This window comes from Andrographis paniculata, unplaced genomic scaffold, assembly GCF_009805555.1.
Source record: "Andrographis paniculata isolate CXL003 unplaced genomic scaffold, ASM980555v1 Contig32END, whole genome shotgun sequence".
NCBI lineage: Eukaryota > Viridiplantae > Streptophyta > Magnoliopsida > Lamiales > Acanthaceae > Andrographis > Andrographis paniculata.
The window spans coordinates 7,738,306-7,753,658 of NW_026137565.1; the positions used below are offsets into that span (position 1 = coordinate 7,738,306).

General features: G+C 39.3%; 4 protein-coding genes across 9 annotated transcripts; 2 read left to right on the forward strand and 2 right to left on the reverse strand.

The window, feature by feature from the left end:
- Window positions 1–523: 523 nt before the first annotated feature.
- Window positions 524–4,853, reverse strand: LOC127248005 (transcription factor TCP2). Of its 4 annotated transcripts, XM_051270127.1 has the most exons (5): window positions 4,670–4,851; window positions 4,352–4,568; window positions 4,072–4,248; window positions 2,450–3,993; window positions 524–779 (listed from the first exon to the last, which is right to left on the reverse strand). In XM_051270127.1, the coding sequence occupies exon 4, from the start codon at window positions 3,775–3,777 to the stop codon at window positions 2,497–2,499; it is 1,281 nt and encodes a 426-aa protein (XP_051126084.1). In that variant the 5' UTR covers window positions 3,778–3,993; window positions 4,072–4,248; window positions 4,352–4,568; window positions 4,670–4,851; the 3' UTR covers window positions 524–779; window positions 2,450–2,496. The 4 variants fall into 4 exon arrangements, with proteins under 4 accessions (XP_051126084.1, XP_051126086.1, XP_051126083.1 ...); XM_051270129.1 differs by having other exon boundaries at window positions 524–775; window positions 2,450–4,248; window positions 4,670–4,853; XM_051270126.1 differs by having other exon boundaries at window positions 2,450–4,248.
- A 567-nt stretch (window positions 4,854–5,420) lies between these two features.
- On the forward strand, window positions 5,421–10,157 carry LOC127247818 (uncharacterized). Its single transcript, XM_051269848.1, has 4 exons — window positions 5,421–5,546; window positions 8,189–8,946; window positions 9,072–9,369; window positions 9,809–10,157. The coding sequence occupies exons 2-4, from the start codon at window positions 8,299–8,301 to the stop codon at window positions 9,841–9,843; spliced, it is 981 nt and encodes a 326-aa protein (XP_051125805.1). The 5' UTR covers window positions 5,421–5,546; window positions 8,189–8,298; the 3' UTR covers window positions 9,844–10,157.
- Window positions 6,073–7,879, reverse strand: LOC127247821 (uncharacterized). 2 transcript variants are annotated; one of them, XM_051269852.1, is made up of 4 exons: window positions 7,451–7,879; window positions 7,020–7,132; window positions 6,428–6,508; window positions 6,073–6,317 (listed from the first exon to the last, which is right to left on the reverse strand). In XM_051269852.1, exons 1-3 carry the CDS (start codon window positions 7,608–7,610, stop codon window positions 6,428–6,430), a joined length of 354 nt encoding a protein of 117 aa, XP_051125809.1. In that variant the 5' UTR covers window positions 7,611–7,879; the 3' UTR covers window positions 6,073–6,317. The 2 variants fall into 2 exon arrangements, with proteins under 2 accessions (XP_051125809.1, XP_051125808.1); XM_051269851.1 differs by having other exon boundaries at window positions 6,073–6,280; window positions 7,451–7,878.
- A 1,017-nt stretch (window positions 10,158–11,174) lies between the features above and the next one.
- LOC127247816 (CBL-interacting protein kinase 23-like) lies at window positions 11,175–15,319 on the forward strand. Of its 2 annotated transcripts, XM_051269844.1 has the most exons (16): window positions 11,175–11,290; window positions 11,718–12,188; window positions 12,645–12,707; window positions 12,859–12,930; window positions 13,025–13,132; window positions 13,215–13,295; window positions 13,456–13,509; window positions 13,606–13,731; window positions 13,867–13,956; window positions 14,050–14,169; window positions 14,269–14,397; window positions 14,477–14,593; window positions 14,658–14,714; window positions 14,794–14,868; window positions 14,940–15,017; window positions 15,096–15,319. In XM_051269844.1, the coding sequence occupies exons 2-16, from the start codon at window positions 11,979–11,981 to the stop codon at window positions 15,120–15,122; spliced, it is 1,407 nt and encodes a 468-aa protein (XP_051125801.1). In that variant the 5' UTR covers window positions 11,175–11,290; window positions 11,718–11,978; the 3' UTR covers window positions 15,123–15,319. The 2 variants fall into 2 exon arrangements, with proteins under 2 accessions (XP_051125801.1, XP_051125802.1); XM_051269845.1 differs by lacking the exon at window positions 11,175–11,290 and having other exon boundaries at window positions 11,299–12,188.
- The last annotated feature ends 34 nt before the right edge of the window (window positions 15,320–15,353 follow it).

Genomic DNA, 15,353 nt, shown 5'->3' on the forward strand with positions numbered 1-15,353 from the left:
AAGATTTTTCCAAAACAGCTATGGTTTACATCAAACAGCAATTGATTGATTCTAGTTCGAGTCCACCCACGTGATGGGTGTCCGTAGGCATGGGTCACTAAAGATGATAGTTTTAGGTGAATAAATGTGAGACCATTCCTGCACTGCACTCACCAATAGGCATGTACCAAATGTTCCCTTTTTATAAGGAATACTCGTAGCCTCTTGGCTGTGGCTCTTGTTTGTTTTCTTTTCTGTTTTCATTGTAATATGCATTTCATGAATACGTGCGTTGTCTAACTCATTATGGCGTTTCCCCCATCCCCAAGAAAAAAAGAAGTGGTTTCATTTGTCTTCCCATGGCAAGTGGACTTGCCAACTCTGCTCAAAGCATTGGATTGGACTTTGCAAAGGAAAGAAATAGCTGCAGGTAATCCACTGCTAATTATGTTGCTCATTATGGTCCCAAAGTTTTCAATTCTTCTTCAACATGGGTTTAAGTAGAGTAATAGAGCATACACTAGAAAAAAAAAAAAAAAAAGTCTTGATCAAACCATGCCTCAAATTCAAATTAATCATCAACAGTTGAAGCACAACTAGGGAGAATAAACACTCAGAAGTAGAACCCATCCATCATCTGTCTTTCACACACAAAGCATAAGGACAAGGGCAAGCACACAACAAAACCATTGCTACATGACAATAATGATAATGGAGCAACAATCATATCATAGATTATGAATATGAATATGCTCCTCCATTGATTAGGCAACTTCACCTCTTCAAGTTTCAGCAGCTACCTGCACCAAATATGCATCTCAATTTTGTATTCTCATTTAAAAAAGAATGTGTTTACAACCCTCTGCTTGTTATTATGAAACAAAACAACATAATGAACTGATAAAAAGCCAACTAGTAGTATAATGACACGAGCAACCAACTATTGGCAATGTTTGTGAGCATGCTTTGTGTAAAATGCAAAGCAGAAAAATTCAACAAACGATATAAGCGAGATACATAACACAATAAATTAAGCTACCAATGAAAATAAATAGATACAAAATAGGCTGCAACATATTTCCCAGAACAATCGATGTTATATGCTTTTGTGAGCCATTCAAGCCTGTTAGGTTTAGTGTTCATAAACTAGGCCATGAGCAATGATTCCATCAACGGAGATTGATAAATAGCTGTACAGAATGAAGATATAGAACCGAAAATCTGATTCTTCAATTGACTTAGCATCATTCAGAATAAATATTTTAGGACTGCAAGTGCAAATGCTACAGAGTTTCAGAGATTCACTTCTTACCATCACTCAAGATTCCCTGTACACCACTACATCTAGCGATACTCTATGTCTCTGAAACAACTTTATATTAACTACCACCCACCCCTCACATCACTTTCATTTTCTGCCCTAAATGAAACTTGATCGAGCCACAACGTCTTGCAAGACAAGCAATTTTGTCTTTCTAATATTTTCTCTATAAATACAGTGACAAATGAGAAATATATTTAATAGAGCAAGCATGCCTACAAGGCTGATCCCTAAACTTTTTTAACATTTTCCCCTACAAAATAAAGGTTTTATTTATTTTGGAGTGGAGACAGTAATTGAATAATACTAAACAACTTGTTGATTATACTCATATGTTAAGACATAAAGTAAAGCTTACTATATATTAGGGTGAATTAAATATGTACATATAGAAGTGATATGTTAAATAATTCACTCTATAACACAAAGTACTTTTCAGATAATCAAGATGCATAATCTTATTTACTTTTGATTCACTAAATGCATAGATAAAAAACAATAAAATAGAATGTTGAAAATTTGAGAGAAAAAAGTAAAAGTACTAAAAGATTCGAAAATCCCATATGATCTGGCAATATCATCCATTTCCCCGGCGAAAGGGGAAGTTCTTTAAGGCTTTATTGATTTGGATATGGTCTTTTATGATGCCCCTTTTACAAAGGACTCAAACCCTAGCTGGGAGCTCTGGTGATTAGAAAATAATATAACTCCCATGGTGGACAGCCATGTTAAAAGGAGACAAGAAGCTTTGGGAAGAATTAAATAAGATTGGGATCAGATCTCTATAGGGGGGCCACTAGGAGCGCAATGAGCGCCGAAGACATGTTAGAAAGAAGGGAACCAAACATATCGACGAAAAGGCAGATCCCAATTCAGGTATCCATGCCCTCCAAACATCAAGAACTACAGCTCAAGGAGGAGCACAGATAAAAATATATTTTCTCTCCCACCACTCCCCCAAGTGGCCATACCTTTTTGTAAAACCAAGAATTTGGGAAACTGTTGAAAGTTCTGATTAACCTAGTTAAATCCAAAGAAAGCACTACTGAAGAAAATTGGACCAGTACTCAAGCATGCATCACAGTTTACAGGGAAAAATAAGTAAAAAAGAAAGCATTATGAATAATAACTGCAAATTTAGAAAATTACCGTGAATGAAGTGGTAGTTTCCATGCAAGAAGCTATGAACAATGAGCTCAGCTTTTTGCTTTCCCTTTCTGGCTGGAATGCTTGCCGTCGCTATTGAGATGAGCATCACTGTAACAGTGCTGCAAGCGGGCATCATATCCAGCAAGAAACTGGTGGTAATTCTCCACCGGTGCAGCAGTGCCAATGAAGAAACCTGGAGGAGATCCGTCGGGAAACCTCTGGAGGTGAGGCAACAGAGACGGCGAAGAAGAATTGGACTGAAGGGTCCCCCGATTGAATCCGGCAAGGCCGGATGAATTAGCAGAAGGAGAGATTGTGAAGTTCAAGCTGTAATCACTGTTGCCACTACTGTTCCCTCCGGCGGCGGCAGCATTCATCACGTGGACTAAATGGTCCGACACAAAGGATAAATGCTGGAGCTCTTGGTGGTGGTCCGCTGCCACATTATACAGCGGCGAAGATGCTAGGTGCATTTGACCTGAACTTGCAGGCAGGCCTAAAAGGCCAGTAGTGAAGTAATCCATTGGAGGAGAAGATCCGGACCACTGGCGGGGAGATTTTAGTAGGAAATTTGACTCGCTTCCAGTGCAACGACCGGTAGTGGAATTTTGATGAACGGACCCGCCGGGGCTGGCGGCGGTGCTGCTGACACGATTGATTCCTCCGCTCAAGAGCTCAGTGAAGGAAGTGGTGTGGGAAATAGGGTTGAGAGAAGCCAAATCCGATGTCTCGCTCTCCTTTTCCTTCTCCTTCTCGGCCAATCTTTCTTTCGCTCGCTCTCGAGCTTTCATCCTGCTCTCAGATCTGGAAAGCGAGAGCCCCGAACCCTTGCTGGTTTCTGAATTGCTGCTACAGGCGGAGGATTTTGTCGCCTGCGGCTGGGATTGACCAGGATCCCCACCGCCTTCGTCCATATCTAGGCCAAAGTCGATGCGATCACTTCCGGCGGTGCTCGGTCGCTTTTCGTCGCTGAGCTGCTTGGGGGTGTCGGGGAATGGAGAGGTCATCGGTGGTAGCTCCGCAATTGAAGTGGCGGCTGCCTTCAGCAGCCACTCCACCGCCTTGCTAGGCTGATCGTACCCTAACCGATCTTGCAAATCGTAAAATTGGATGGCGGTGTTCACCGATAGCCTCATGCGTCGGTCTCTCAGCCCCTTGGAAGTCAGTACTTTGCTGTGGCGATCCTTCCCACCGGAAGCTCGCGAAACCCTAACAATTCTGGAGGAAGGCCAGCCGTAGAACCTACCTACACCGCCGACGAGAGCAACGCCTCCACCGCGGCACCGTTTGTTCTCGCCTTCTTCTTCATCCGGATACTGGTCCTCCATCTCTTCGAATGTCGCCGCCTAGTATTGCTCAGCCTTCGAATCCTCCAAAATCATCGCTGAATTTCCGAAACGAGCGTCGGCGGGAGCCAAATCGGTGATATAATTCACTGGATTTGCAAAATTAGGGTTGAGAGAAAGGAGCTCAGTTGAGGTTGGAGGCTACCCTCCGTTGCATTGATGAGGATTACACAGAGAGCACGCACTAGTTTCTCTTTTCTACATATAAACAAACACGTTCATTCATCCATCCTGCCATAGAGTAGTGAGAGAGCGTAGAAAAAAGGTACTGCTTACTCGCAGGGCGTACGCTCTGAAATATCACCTTCTTCCCAACAGAAGAAAGGTCATAAACTCAGAACGACGATGGCGGGTGAAGCTTTTTGCAGTCCCTTCGAAAGTAAAAACAACAAAGCCTGTCTGCCTGCGCCTGCCTCTCAGACCTCTTTTCTCTCTCTCTCTCCCTCTCTCGCTCTGCACTAAAAGACAACAGATCAAAACACAACAATTACACGAATTAAATCAAAATCAAGCAAAACTATCGAGATATAATTTCAGAATTGAGCTTCATTCTGACATGGATAAGGAGAGGGAGACAACACTGGGGCGTCGATGGAAACGACAAATCATAAAGGACGCAATTTCGCAAATTTCTCAGTGGACTGATCAACAACAACAAACAAAGAATGACTTAAGAACATGAAGATCAACATCTCCTCTTCTACTCTTTAAGAGTGAGTAATAATCAGATCTAATAACTCATTCGCCATGCTTCTCTACTCAAAAAGTGAAATCTGAAAACGAACCAACATGAAAGGAAAAAAGGCAGTTAGGATTGAGAGAAGGCACATGCATTGTAGCAAAGCAAAGCAAACAGCAAGACAGATGACCCGACTTTGACGCTCGTAAATTGGATTTTACCGAGCACGGTTGCTTCCTCCTCACCCAAACCTCCAAATCATTATATATTAAGCTCACAAACAAGCTTCCACAAAGGAAATCACGTAACCGAGATTACAGAAGAATGTTTTGTTGGTGGCAAACGAAGCTCTATTTGAGGTAAAAAAAAAAGGTTGAGATTATAATAAAATAAAATCGAAGCCCAATGGAAATACAATTAAAGAGGGGTAGAACTGAAGTAGAGATTGTGGGCCATTGCAGGGAAGCAAGTTGCCATAAGTCCTCAGCACACACACGATGAATCAATGAACACAAGAGAAGTTATATGCTTTCACGTTAATTACATGCACTGGGCCACTATGCATTTGTCTCCATGTCTGTGTCTACCTGCTGCCCAGATTTCCACGTCAAACCTTACAATTCATGCCAAGATATTTCTTACTTTATTCATAGATCAGAGAAATTTCATTACTTTGGATAATATATTTTTGTGCTGTCCTCACTATAATTAATTCATATGAGATAAGCTATTACCGAAGAATTGCAGTTGTGGGATAGGCCCATATTATGTTGGGCTTCCACACCCAAGCCCAATTACTGTTAATTATATATTGTGCTGTGATGATTTTTCGGCCCAAATTGAGTAATATTTGGGCTATATCCATTATATAAGGCCCACTATAGGTTATTTCGGTAATATGATCGATGATTTGGACGTAGAAAGATGCAGTTGATGAGCGATAATGGTTTTTGTATTTTCTTCAAATCTCCGGTAACCGTAGAAGAACTTTCAGCCTTTTCTAACTTGTGATCGAGCGAACTGACGAAGAATTGATGGCTGTTCCTCTTTCGAAGCTGTTGCGTGGAACGTGGTATGTGTTTTTAGTAGAGCTTTTGACTTGATATTGCGATTTTACCTTCGTATTTGCGCAATTTCTCTTGAATGTGAAAGAGGCTTTTCGTTTTGAGTTTTTGAATACGTCTGTTTGACTGCATTTGGTGATCATAGGTGTTCAAATTTGAAAGAATCCATTTCTGTAAGCAAAATAAAGTTTGAATTACTGTTTCGAAATAAATTAGTTGGAACTTTCATGATGCTCAGGTTACGAAATTTAAGTATTATGCTGTTTAATTGCTAAAAATGGTTTGCAATAATGAATTGAAAGTACATAGAACCAAATTATGAATCAGATTCAACTGGCCTGCATATTTGTTTTTGTACCACAAACCGATTGGCATTTGTGGTTCAATACTCTGTTCTGGAATGATGAACAGAGCTCAACAAAAGAGAGAAACAAAGAATGCTCACTTCTCTAGGGTTTCATTTTCTTGTTTGATTAATCGTATAGTAAGTATATTGTAATTGTTGGTGTATTTTCCTGTTAGACAAGTTAAGTATGAAGAAATTTAAACTTCATTGGATCATATGATATCCTTAGCCTCATATGTACATAAATTTGCAATGTTAGCTGAATTTTGAAAAGTAACATTACATGGAAGACGGATCGTAGATGTAACAACATCATGTGCATGCAACTAAGCAGATTTGATAGCCCTTTTGCCTGCCTAATTATCATGGTAGAATCAACTTCTTCCATCAATGCACCTTGCCAAGAATGTAGCAAACAAGAAAATCAAGAATGCTGTCCGGTTCATATATAATAATATAACACCAAATATTCACAGCATAAGAGTGATATATACTAACTGTATCAAGAGTCAAGACACAGATTATGAATGAAAAACGATATACCTAACGGTTCTTCTTCTGACGTTTTGGGGGTCTGTGGGTTTCCTTCCTTGGCTCCTCAGGAATTTTTATATCTACAAATGGCTGCATATAGCCCATACACAAGTTGAGAATTACAGATCAAGAAACAAAATCTAAACAACTCACTCTTCTCTGTGAAATTTCAGGAGTTTTAAACTTCTCAAATTCATGTCATATTTCAAACTTTAAAGTAGCCAACTGTTCTCTCACCTATTTGATTTCAACAAATCCATCAGATCATTTATACAAAAGATAAGAAAAGTTCAATATTCAGATTGGTACCAAACACAATAAAGGCAAACACGCCTTCGATCTTACAAGTTCTAATCATGCTTATGCTGCATATCCAGCCCGTAACCATTCCCTTCCGAACAATAGACGAATCCGAACAAAATCAAACGCAAAAGAATCATTTTTTGCAAATACTACCTCAATCATCACATATGACTAGGATGTGAATAGCATGTAATGTTCAAGCAAAATTATGGTATCAGCTATACATAAAGGTGAACACATTGAGACCAAAGCTAAGAGGAAAAGAAACATGGCAAGTCAAAAGAAACATATTTCTTGCCTCATCCATCTTTTTCTGAAGTTCCAAAAGTTCTTGGCAGTGCCTGAGACATTCAGCATGATAGACAGCAGCCAAGTCTTTGATCAGGGCCTTCCTTCTGATAACACCAATCACTTCAATCCCATGGCAATGGCATGCATAATATACACAATTAGCAAACTCGGACATTGCTATCTCTTTATAACAGACCTATCTTAACATTTAGGTCTTATTTTACACAATGCTGAAAATCTGCAACAGCATGGAATACTCCCCATATTCTGCTTTACCCTAAACTAATCATCAAACAGCTCATAACTGCTTTTCAATAAACAAAAAGGGGGAAAAAGATAGAAATTCTATCCCGAAACAAAATCTAAGTACAAAATTACATCAGAACAACGAAGGAAATCAACAAATAACAATAAACTGAAGACAAATAAAACCCTTACTTCGGCTCGGATCAAAGGAAGGACCCCGCGGTGGGGGAGGTTCGTCCTGAGATGATGACGGCGGAGGAACTGAATCGCAACGAGTTGACGGCGTCGTAGGAATTGGGGGGTCCGGCGGCGGCGGAAGAGAGAATGGATGCTGGATCTGGAACTCTTCCATTCTAGGGCGGCGGCAGAAAGTTAGCCAAATCTTATTACTGCTATATTTCGTGAGGGGAATTCATATGGATTCTGTGACTCTGAACGCCGAGAGTTTTTCTGTATCTGCCCCAGCGACACGGGGCTACGCTTTTCCCCCTTTTTTAAAAATAAAAAATAAAATTTCAATATCCTCTATCTCCATGTGAACAAGGGATTCTGCTGTGATCTGAACAAGAACACTACCCTCTCTTTACCCAATTTTGGTGGGATCGGATTTTCGACAGGATGAATCTATCAAGCCCAAATTTTAAATTGCAAATAATTCGAATAATAGGTTATATTTATTTTTTTATTTTAAACTAATAATTTTTTAAAAAAATTGTACATATTTTATAAAATATTATTTATACTTAAATTTAAATTAAAAAATTCAATATACAAATTTTAATTTTTTATTCGAAATATGTTTTAATTAATTTTTATCATACTACCATAAATATTCTCTTCATCTAATACAATAATTTTATTTTTTTTTTATTTTTTTTCGTTTATTTTAAAATAATAATTTTATTTTTATAAATAATTATTTTATTCCAGGATCTCAAGTCCCAGGGGTTGCTAAAGAAGCACGTAGGGTTCCGCCTCCGTCCTTAAACCTTCTTGCCCAATTTCTAGCGGCTTTGCAAATTAGGGTTTTGCAGAAGAAGATGAGTTTGGTGGCTGGATCGTACGAGCGGTTCCTCTGGGGGTACCGGCTGAAATCTCGAAAGCACGACGATTCCCTCTCGCTAGCACCACTCTTCTCATTCCCCTCTCACCTCTCCACCATCAAAACCGTCGCCGTTGCAGGATCCGCCGCCGTCTCCGGCGGAAACGATGACACAATCAGAATCTACGACCTTTCCTCCTGCTCTGAGATTGGCTCGCTGCACCACACCTCTTCGATAACTTCCCTCTCCTTCTTCTCTCCCCCCTCTCTCTCCTCCTTCCCTCGCAACCTAATAGCGGCCGACGCGGAGGGCTCATTGTCCATCTACGACGCCGACCCATTCATACACCTCAAAACCGTAAAAATCCACAAAAAGTCAGTTAACTCTCTTTCCGTGCATCCGTCGGGGAAGTTGGCCTTGACCGTCGGCCACGATGAATGCTTGGCGATGGTCAATTTGGTGAGAGGAAGGAGGAGCTTTTTTTGTAAGTTGAGTAACGAGTCGTCAATCGTGCAATTCGATCAAACTGGCGACAAATTCTTTATGGTTGTAGATGAGAAATTCAGCGTTCACGAATCCGAGGATGCAAAATTGATTTTCGAATTGGATAATAAAAAGAGAATCCTCTCTGCAGCCCCTGGCTCCGTGCGTTTGCATTCCCTCTCTTTCAGTATTTTTTTACCAGAAACATGATATCACCTATATTAGATAGAGAATATTGCTTTGATCATACCTTACTGATTCTTTGCTGCTTACCTGCTTTCTGGCAGAATGGAATATTATTTACAGGCGGAGAGGATAGGAATTTGACAGCGTGGGATACTCTGAGTGGGAAAATAGCATATAGTATTGAAGATGCTCATACAGCACGCATCAAAGGCATTGTAGTGTTATCCAAGAGCAGCGATGAATCAGGAGAGACAAATCCTTACATGGTTGCATCTGCATCGTCGGATGGAGTCATTCGTCTTTGGGATGTGCGAACTGTCAATAAAGGGAAGCCAAATCCATTGGCGGAGACCAATACAAAATCCAGGCTGACTTGTCTTGCTGGATCATCAATCAAACGTAAGTCTGCATTCTGTTCATAGTATTTACTGAACTTTGAGTTTAGCACTATAGTATGGATTTACCATTTGTGATATTTACTTTTGCATTGTGATCTGCATGTTCCTTACTGATGCAATTGATGAAATAGCTTACTGAATCACAACGAGGCCTAATGGGATTCTCTAGTTTATTAGTTGTTTGATAGTCTATCTCCCGCTGCTGATGCAAGCAAATTAATAGTAATGTTAGAATATCTATATGGGTGATGCCGAATTCAAGATTGTATCTTCATGAATTGTTATAAGTACCAATTAAAGGTTGCCTCTTGCAGAGGGCAGATTTGTTTTACTTTGCATATAAATATAACCCTCTAGGATGCAACCCTGTTTTGTTTTAGTCAACGGCAATCAATGAAAAATACTATCTGACTATTAATTTCTACTTTCTTCTATTTCAGCCTTGAAACGCCCCACGGTTAAGAATGCTGAATGAAGATGAGAATCCAAATGCTGCCGTGGAATCTTAACTATTATATTTAGATTTATTACATATACCCCATTTTCTCCACTCTTTTTTTTTGCCTCTGTACAACTTCTAGAAGTCGGTATTTTGTGAGATTATTCGTCGCCTCAGTTTGGGCCGTGTTCGAAGATCAAGAACGCTAAATTTTGCATAAATTTAGGATATGAGCAGCCCAGTTCATAGAATATTTTGTCTTAATTTCACTGTACTCGAGCTATTGATTGTTGTTGCAGCATGGGAAACATGGAATTCTTGTGTATATGCATCTCTCTTCTTCCATGGCACGTTTTTATTTTCATAATAACCTTTAGCTTGAATAGGAGGATATGTTCTGCTGATTGAAGATAACAGAGTTTACGTAGGAAGTAGAAGGTAAAATTGTTTATTATGTTTAATGGATGACAATTACTCTGTTTATATACGGGTGTGGGTTGTGTTCCAATAATTCTTTGCAGCTGGGTGTCAATTGGGTTTTATTGATTAAGCTTGATGAGCCTACTTGAAGGACCTTAAATGCACTTCCTCTTTAATCACTTCTTTGAGACAGATGAAACATATACATCTAACTATATATTTTCTCTATAAGAAGGCACTTTCCCACACACAGGAATTTTGAATCTGAATCCTATATCTTCTTGCATGTTGCTACAGGCTAGGCTAGGCTACCTTGTGCTTTTAATATTATCCTTTCATTTCGTGTGTTAATGGGTTATAAATTAGGTTGCTACTTGCAATGCTACACTTCGATTTTTATATATTATCCTTTCATTTTACTTTGCAATCTATTATACAGTATTTTTTTTGTTGTCAACTCGTCCACAGTCCACTGCAGATATGTTCAGATAATTCAATGAATGCTGCCAGATCTACATGCATATGTGGCACTTCACAAAATTGACCTGCAAACAGTGGTGCCAGTGTGTCTTAATTGCATGCAGCGTTTGACCAATAGCAATCAACTGTATTAGTGACGTGTAAGCCCATTATCAATTCATTGTTGCTTCTTGGGAGGAACCGGGAGCTGAACTCCCAAACGTAACACACAAATTAAAATACCATGGGTGTGCCTGCTCCCGGACCTCCTACTGAATTATTTGCAGGTTGAAATTTTCCATAATTACACAGTACATTAAATGCCGACCAATAATTCTTTATGACTATTATTTTTTCTAGAATAAAAAGTATACGAATAAATAATCACCGAATTAAATATTGATAAAATAAAATAGTAATGTTCATTAATTTTATGATGTGTGTGAGTGATTTTCCATGTCGCGTACTTAACGTGTGCGATTTTGACACGTGGCTTGAAACGGCGATGGGCGTGTGTATATATATGTGCACCCCACCGTACTGGATCGTTTCTCTACAAGGTCAAACATCACCTTCCCCAGTTGACGACTCCAAGCGTCCAACGGTAATTTTAATCCTTGTAATTTCTCCGGTGCTCTTGTGCTTTGTTGATTTGTATGGTATGTATTGCGAATGTTATTTGTCGTTGCTCGAAATCTGTTATTGTTTCGTCGATTTCGAAATTTCAATTTGAGGAATAATCTGGATTCAATCTTGTTATTGGGCCTAATTATTAACCCCAAACGCAACTTACCTGGTTTCGAAGGAAATTTGTTGTGAATTTCGTAGTCGGCGGATCGTATCAATGTCATCGTTTCCGTTTTTAGAGCCAACGTTCTTGTTTTCATTGGACGATCATTAATGGCCTTTCCATTATTTTCTTGCGTTTCCCGAAGGTTTTCTGGGTTCCTTACATTGAAGTGAAAATCAAAGAAAGCTTTGGATATAGTTTTCTAACATTCGTAGATTTCAATTTTTGTCGCTTTGGTCAGAAAGGAAATCCGGAGAGGGAAGATGAATGTGGCGAAGTCTCAGGTGTGGCAGCCTTGCAAGAAGAAGAGGTTATAGAGTACAGAAAGGATAGAAAAAAAATTAGAAAAGGGAAACGTTTATTTTCTTGGAGAAGGGTGGAAAAGTATGGACGGGATTTGTATTGGGATTGCTTTTGGGCGAAAGATTCAACGACGAGGGGAGAAATTTTGATCTGACATATACGAATAGGTATATACAGGTACGAAGGTTTACTTTTACCAATGGTTATGGCGTCGAAATCAACTGGTGGGGGAAGGGGAAGCGGGGATGTCAGCGGTAGGACACGCGTGGGGAGGTATGAATTGGGTAGAACATTGGGGGAAGGGACTTTCGCCAAGGTGAAGTTTGCTAAGAATATGGATACTGGTGAGAATGTGGCTATAAAGATTATGGATAAGGAGAAGGTTCTCAAGCACAAGATGGTTGGCCAGGTAATCAATCTGCTTCTTCTCTAAATATCTTTTGCTGTTTTTGTTTTTGGATCTTCTTTGTTGGTGATGAATTTGGAAGTATCTATTTGTGTTCCTATTCCTGTTTCTGTGTTTGACATTTTTATGCACAAAGGTTCATTTTCTTTCTTTTTGTTTCAATCCATTTGTGGGGTTTGAGATTTTGATATGTCACTGTTTATGGATGCCTTGAGGCACCCACTTTGTTGATTTAATGTGGAGGTTGTGAATATTGGAGCCAACTGCTGCTAGTTGAATGGAGGCAAAGATGAGTTAATGATGCCATTAATTATGTGCTTGCTTGAATTAGTTTGCAATGGTTTTTCTAAAATCAGCTCGGTCTTGTCTTTTTTCTTCAGCCTTGATCCTATTCTTCTCCTTTTGTTTGTGTCACATCTGTTTTCTTGTTATGTTTTAAATCTTCTGTGCCATGTGCAGATTAAACGGGAGATTTCGACCATGAAATTAATAAGGCATCCTAATGTCATTCGTTTGTATGAGGTGAGCCTTAAACTTATTTGGTCTATCATTAGTGGATCAGCTCGGGTCATTATACAATTGTCATTTGGAAGCTGTGATTAAGAGACACGCCTTATGCATGTATGCATTTGTATTTACACCATGCTGAGCAATTGAATATATTCTCATGTAGGTCATGGCCAGCAAGACAAAGATATATATTGTTATGGAATTTGTCACTGGTGGAGAACTCTTCGACAAAATTGTATGTTCTGATATGTTTCACTCTACAAACAGGCATAATGGCAGTTCCTTCCACTCTGTATAAGTGGATCAATGTTGGTGTTTCTTTTTGCCAGGCTACTAGAGGAAGGTTGAGAGAGGATGAAGCTAGAAAATATTTTCAGCAGCTTATCAATGCTGTGGACTATTGTCACAGCAGGGGTGTTTACCACAGGGACCTTAAGGTAGTTGACCTATATCACTCACAAGAAAATCTTGTTAAAAGATGAAATATTGACTTTTATGTCACATATACTTTTTTTACAGCCAGAGAATTTGTTGCTTGATGAGAAGGGACTTCTGAAGGTCTCAGATTTTGGATTGAGTGCTCTCCCTCAACAAGTTCGGGTAAACTGTTTTCATTTATGTTTCAAAAAATCAATGTGATGATGTCCATGCCTGTAGCCCTTAATATCTTCTGGGCTTTACACTGGCTCCATCAACCTCTATGTAGCTTCTGTCAAAATTTTTATTGTATAGAAACTCATCATTTTTGCTCTGTAATTAGGAGGATGGATTGCTACACACAACCTGCGGGACACCAAATTATGTTGCTCCTGAGGTATCGAATCAACTTGTGACTACTTGTAACTTTCTGAGTTTCTTCAAATGAATCTGTTTTGGTGAGTGACCCCCTTTTTTCTCCATGATTTTGCAGATCATCAACAATAAAGGTTATGATGGGGCAAAGGCGGACCTTTGGTCTTGTGGTGTCATTCTTTTTGTACTCATGGCTGGTTATTTGCCCTTTGAAGAATCAAATATTCAGGCATTGTACAAAAAGGTGAGTTCTGTCGTGATAATATTGGTTTGGGATTTTGGCATATTCTCGTGGTTATTCCAAGTTCTTGAAATTGTTTCATTGTGAGGTACTATTAGAAGTTGAACCTGTTGGATTCGTAATTTTGCGTGACTGCAGATATTTAAGGCCGACTTTACATGCCCCGCTTGGTTTTCTGCGAGTGCTAAGAAATTAATCAAAAGAATTCTTGACCCCAATCCATCAACGGTGTGTGCGTATGCTTTCGTCATGTGGCAATTGCCTAATATATTTTGTGATTCAATTGCTACTGAACATTGGTTATTTCACTGTGCGAAACAGCGTATTACAATTGCCGAGGTCATTGAGAATGAATGGTTCAAGAAAGGATACAAACCTCCTGTTTTTGCACAGGAGGAAGTTAATCTAGATGATGTTAATTCCATATTTAATGAATCACAGGTTGGTATACTTGCTTTGCTCTGCATATTTATTCTATGAATTCCCATGGGCGTCTGGAATCTTGCTACCATAAATGTTTGATGATTTCCTATCGTACAGGATTCTTCAAACTTAGTTGTGGAGAGGCGAGAGGAACGGCCGTCAGCTGCACCTGTTACCATGAATGCTTTTGAGCTTATCTCTACGTCACGCGGTCTCAATCTCAGCTCCCTCTTTGAAAAGCAAATGGTATGATGTCCAGATTCCGAGTTTGGATCACTTGATTCTTCAAATCTTGCTACTCCCTGACATTGTTTTCGACTAGCAGGGGCTTGTGAAACGAGAAACAAGATTTACATCAAAATGCCCTGCCAATGAGATCATCTCAAAAATTGAACAAGCTGCTGGACCCATGGGTTTCGATGTCAAGAAAAACAACTACAAGGTGAGTCATATACATTTTGTTACATTCCCCCTTCACCTCTGATTTTGGTCATCGTTCTTCTCAGATGAAACTTCAAGGCGAAAAATCAGGGCGCAAGGGCCATCTATCGATTACAACAGAAGTACGTTTCTTAGTAATGTCTGCAATTCTTGCTGATATTATACCGCAGCTTTGTTAAACAAAGGTATATAAATATACAGGTTTTTGAAGTGGCTCCTTCGCTGCACATGGTCGAGCTTCGCAAGGCTACAGGAGATACATTAGAATTCCACAAGGTATTATTAAGCTTAACCTTCTTGCCCTTTGTTACAACTCGTGGGCTTTATCCGTTTCACTCCATTTACAGTTTTACAAGAACCTGTCAACTGGGTTGAAAGACGTCGTCTGGAAAGCACCCGACGAAGAAAATAATCAAGAAAATAATGTACGTAGTTCTTCTTTAAGATGCAAGTTGTGTTTGTAAAACTCTCAGATGGAAATTTTATCATGTGTTTTTTTGCAGGTGGCGGCATCGTCTCTGAAGACGTGATTTTGTAAACCCTTATGGTTTTTTCAACATGAGCATGAGAAAGAAAAACAAAATGAATTACAATGTGTTTCTTTTACTTTGACTTGTTTGCAAACTCATTTAATTCAGCTCCAACCAGATCAAACTGTACACTTGTTTTTTTTTTTATCAGATATTGCAACTGTGCTTTTCATTTTCGAAGCGTGTTTTCAAATACATCTGGTTTAGCACTTAGTATTTTATTTTTTTTTT

Bases quoted from the DNA above. Each gene is read 5' to 3' on its own strand.
- LOC127248005 (XM_051270129.1), bottom strand. From the start codon at position 3,777: ATGGAGGACCAGTATCCGGATGAAGAAGAAGGCGAGAACAAACGGTGC.
- LOC127247821 (XM_051269852.1), bottom strand. From the start codon at position 7,610: ATGGAAGAGTTCCAGATCCAGCATCCATTCTCTCTTCCGCCGCCGCCG. The intron at 7,133-7,450 runs GTAAGGGTTTTA...ATGGGATTGAAG, and splicing joins TTCCTTTGATCCGAGCCGAA to TGATTGGTGTTATCAGAAGG. The intron at 6,509-7,019 runs GCAAGAAATATG...GGCTATATGCAG, and splicing joins TTCAGAAAAAGATGGATGAG to CCATTTGTAGATATAAAAAT.
- LOC127247818 (XM_051269848.1), top strand. From the start codon at position 8,299: ATGAGTTTGGTGGCTGGATCGTACGAGCGGTTCCTCTGGGGGTACCGG. The intron at 8,947-9,071 runs GTGCGTTTGCAT...GCTTTCTGGCAG, and splicing joins TCTCTGCAGCCCCTGGCTCC to AATGGAATATTATTTACAGG. The intron at 9,370-9,808 runs GTAAGTCTGCAT...CTTCTATTTCAG, and splicing joins TGCTGGATCATCAATCAAAC to CCTTGAAACGCCCCACGGTT.
- LOC127247816 (XM_051269844.1), top strand. From the start codon at position 11,979: ATGGTTATGGCGTCGAAATCAACTGGTGGGGGAAGGGGAAGCGGGGAT. The intron at 13,732-13,866 runs GTGAGTTCTGTC...GCGTGACTGCAG, and splicing joins TTCAGGCATTGTACAAAAAG to ATATTTAAGGCCGACTTTAC. The intron at 13,957-14,049 runs GTGTGTGCGTAT...TGTGCGAAACAG, and splicing joins TTGACCCCAATCCATCAACG to CGTATTACAATTGCCGAGGT.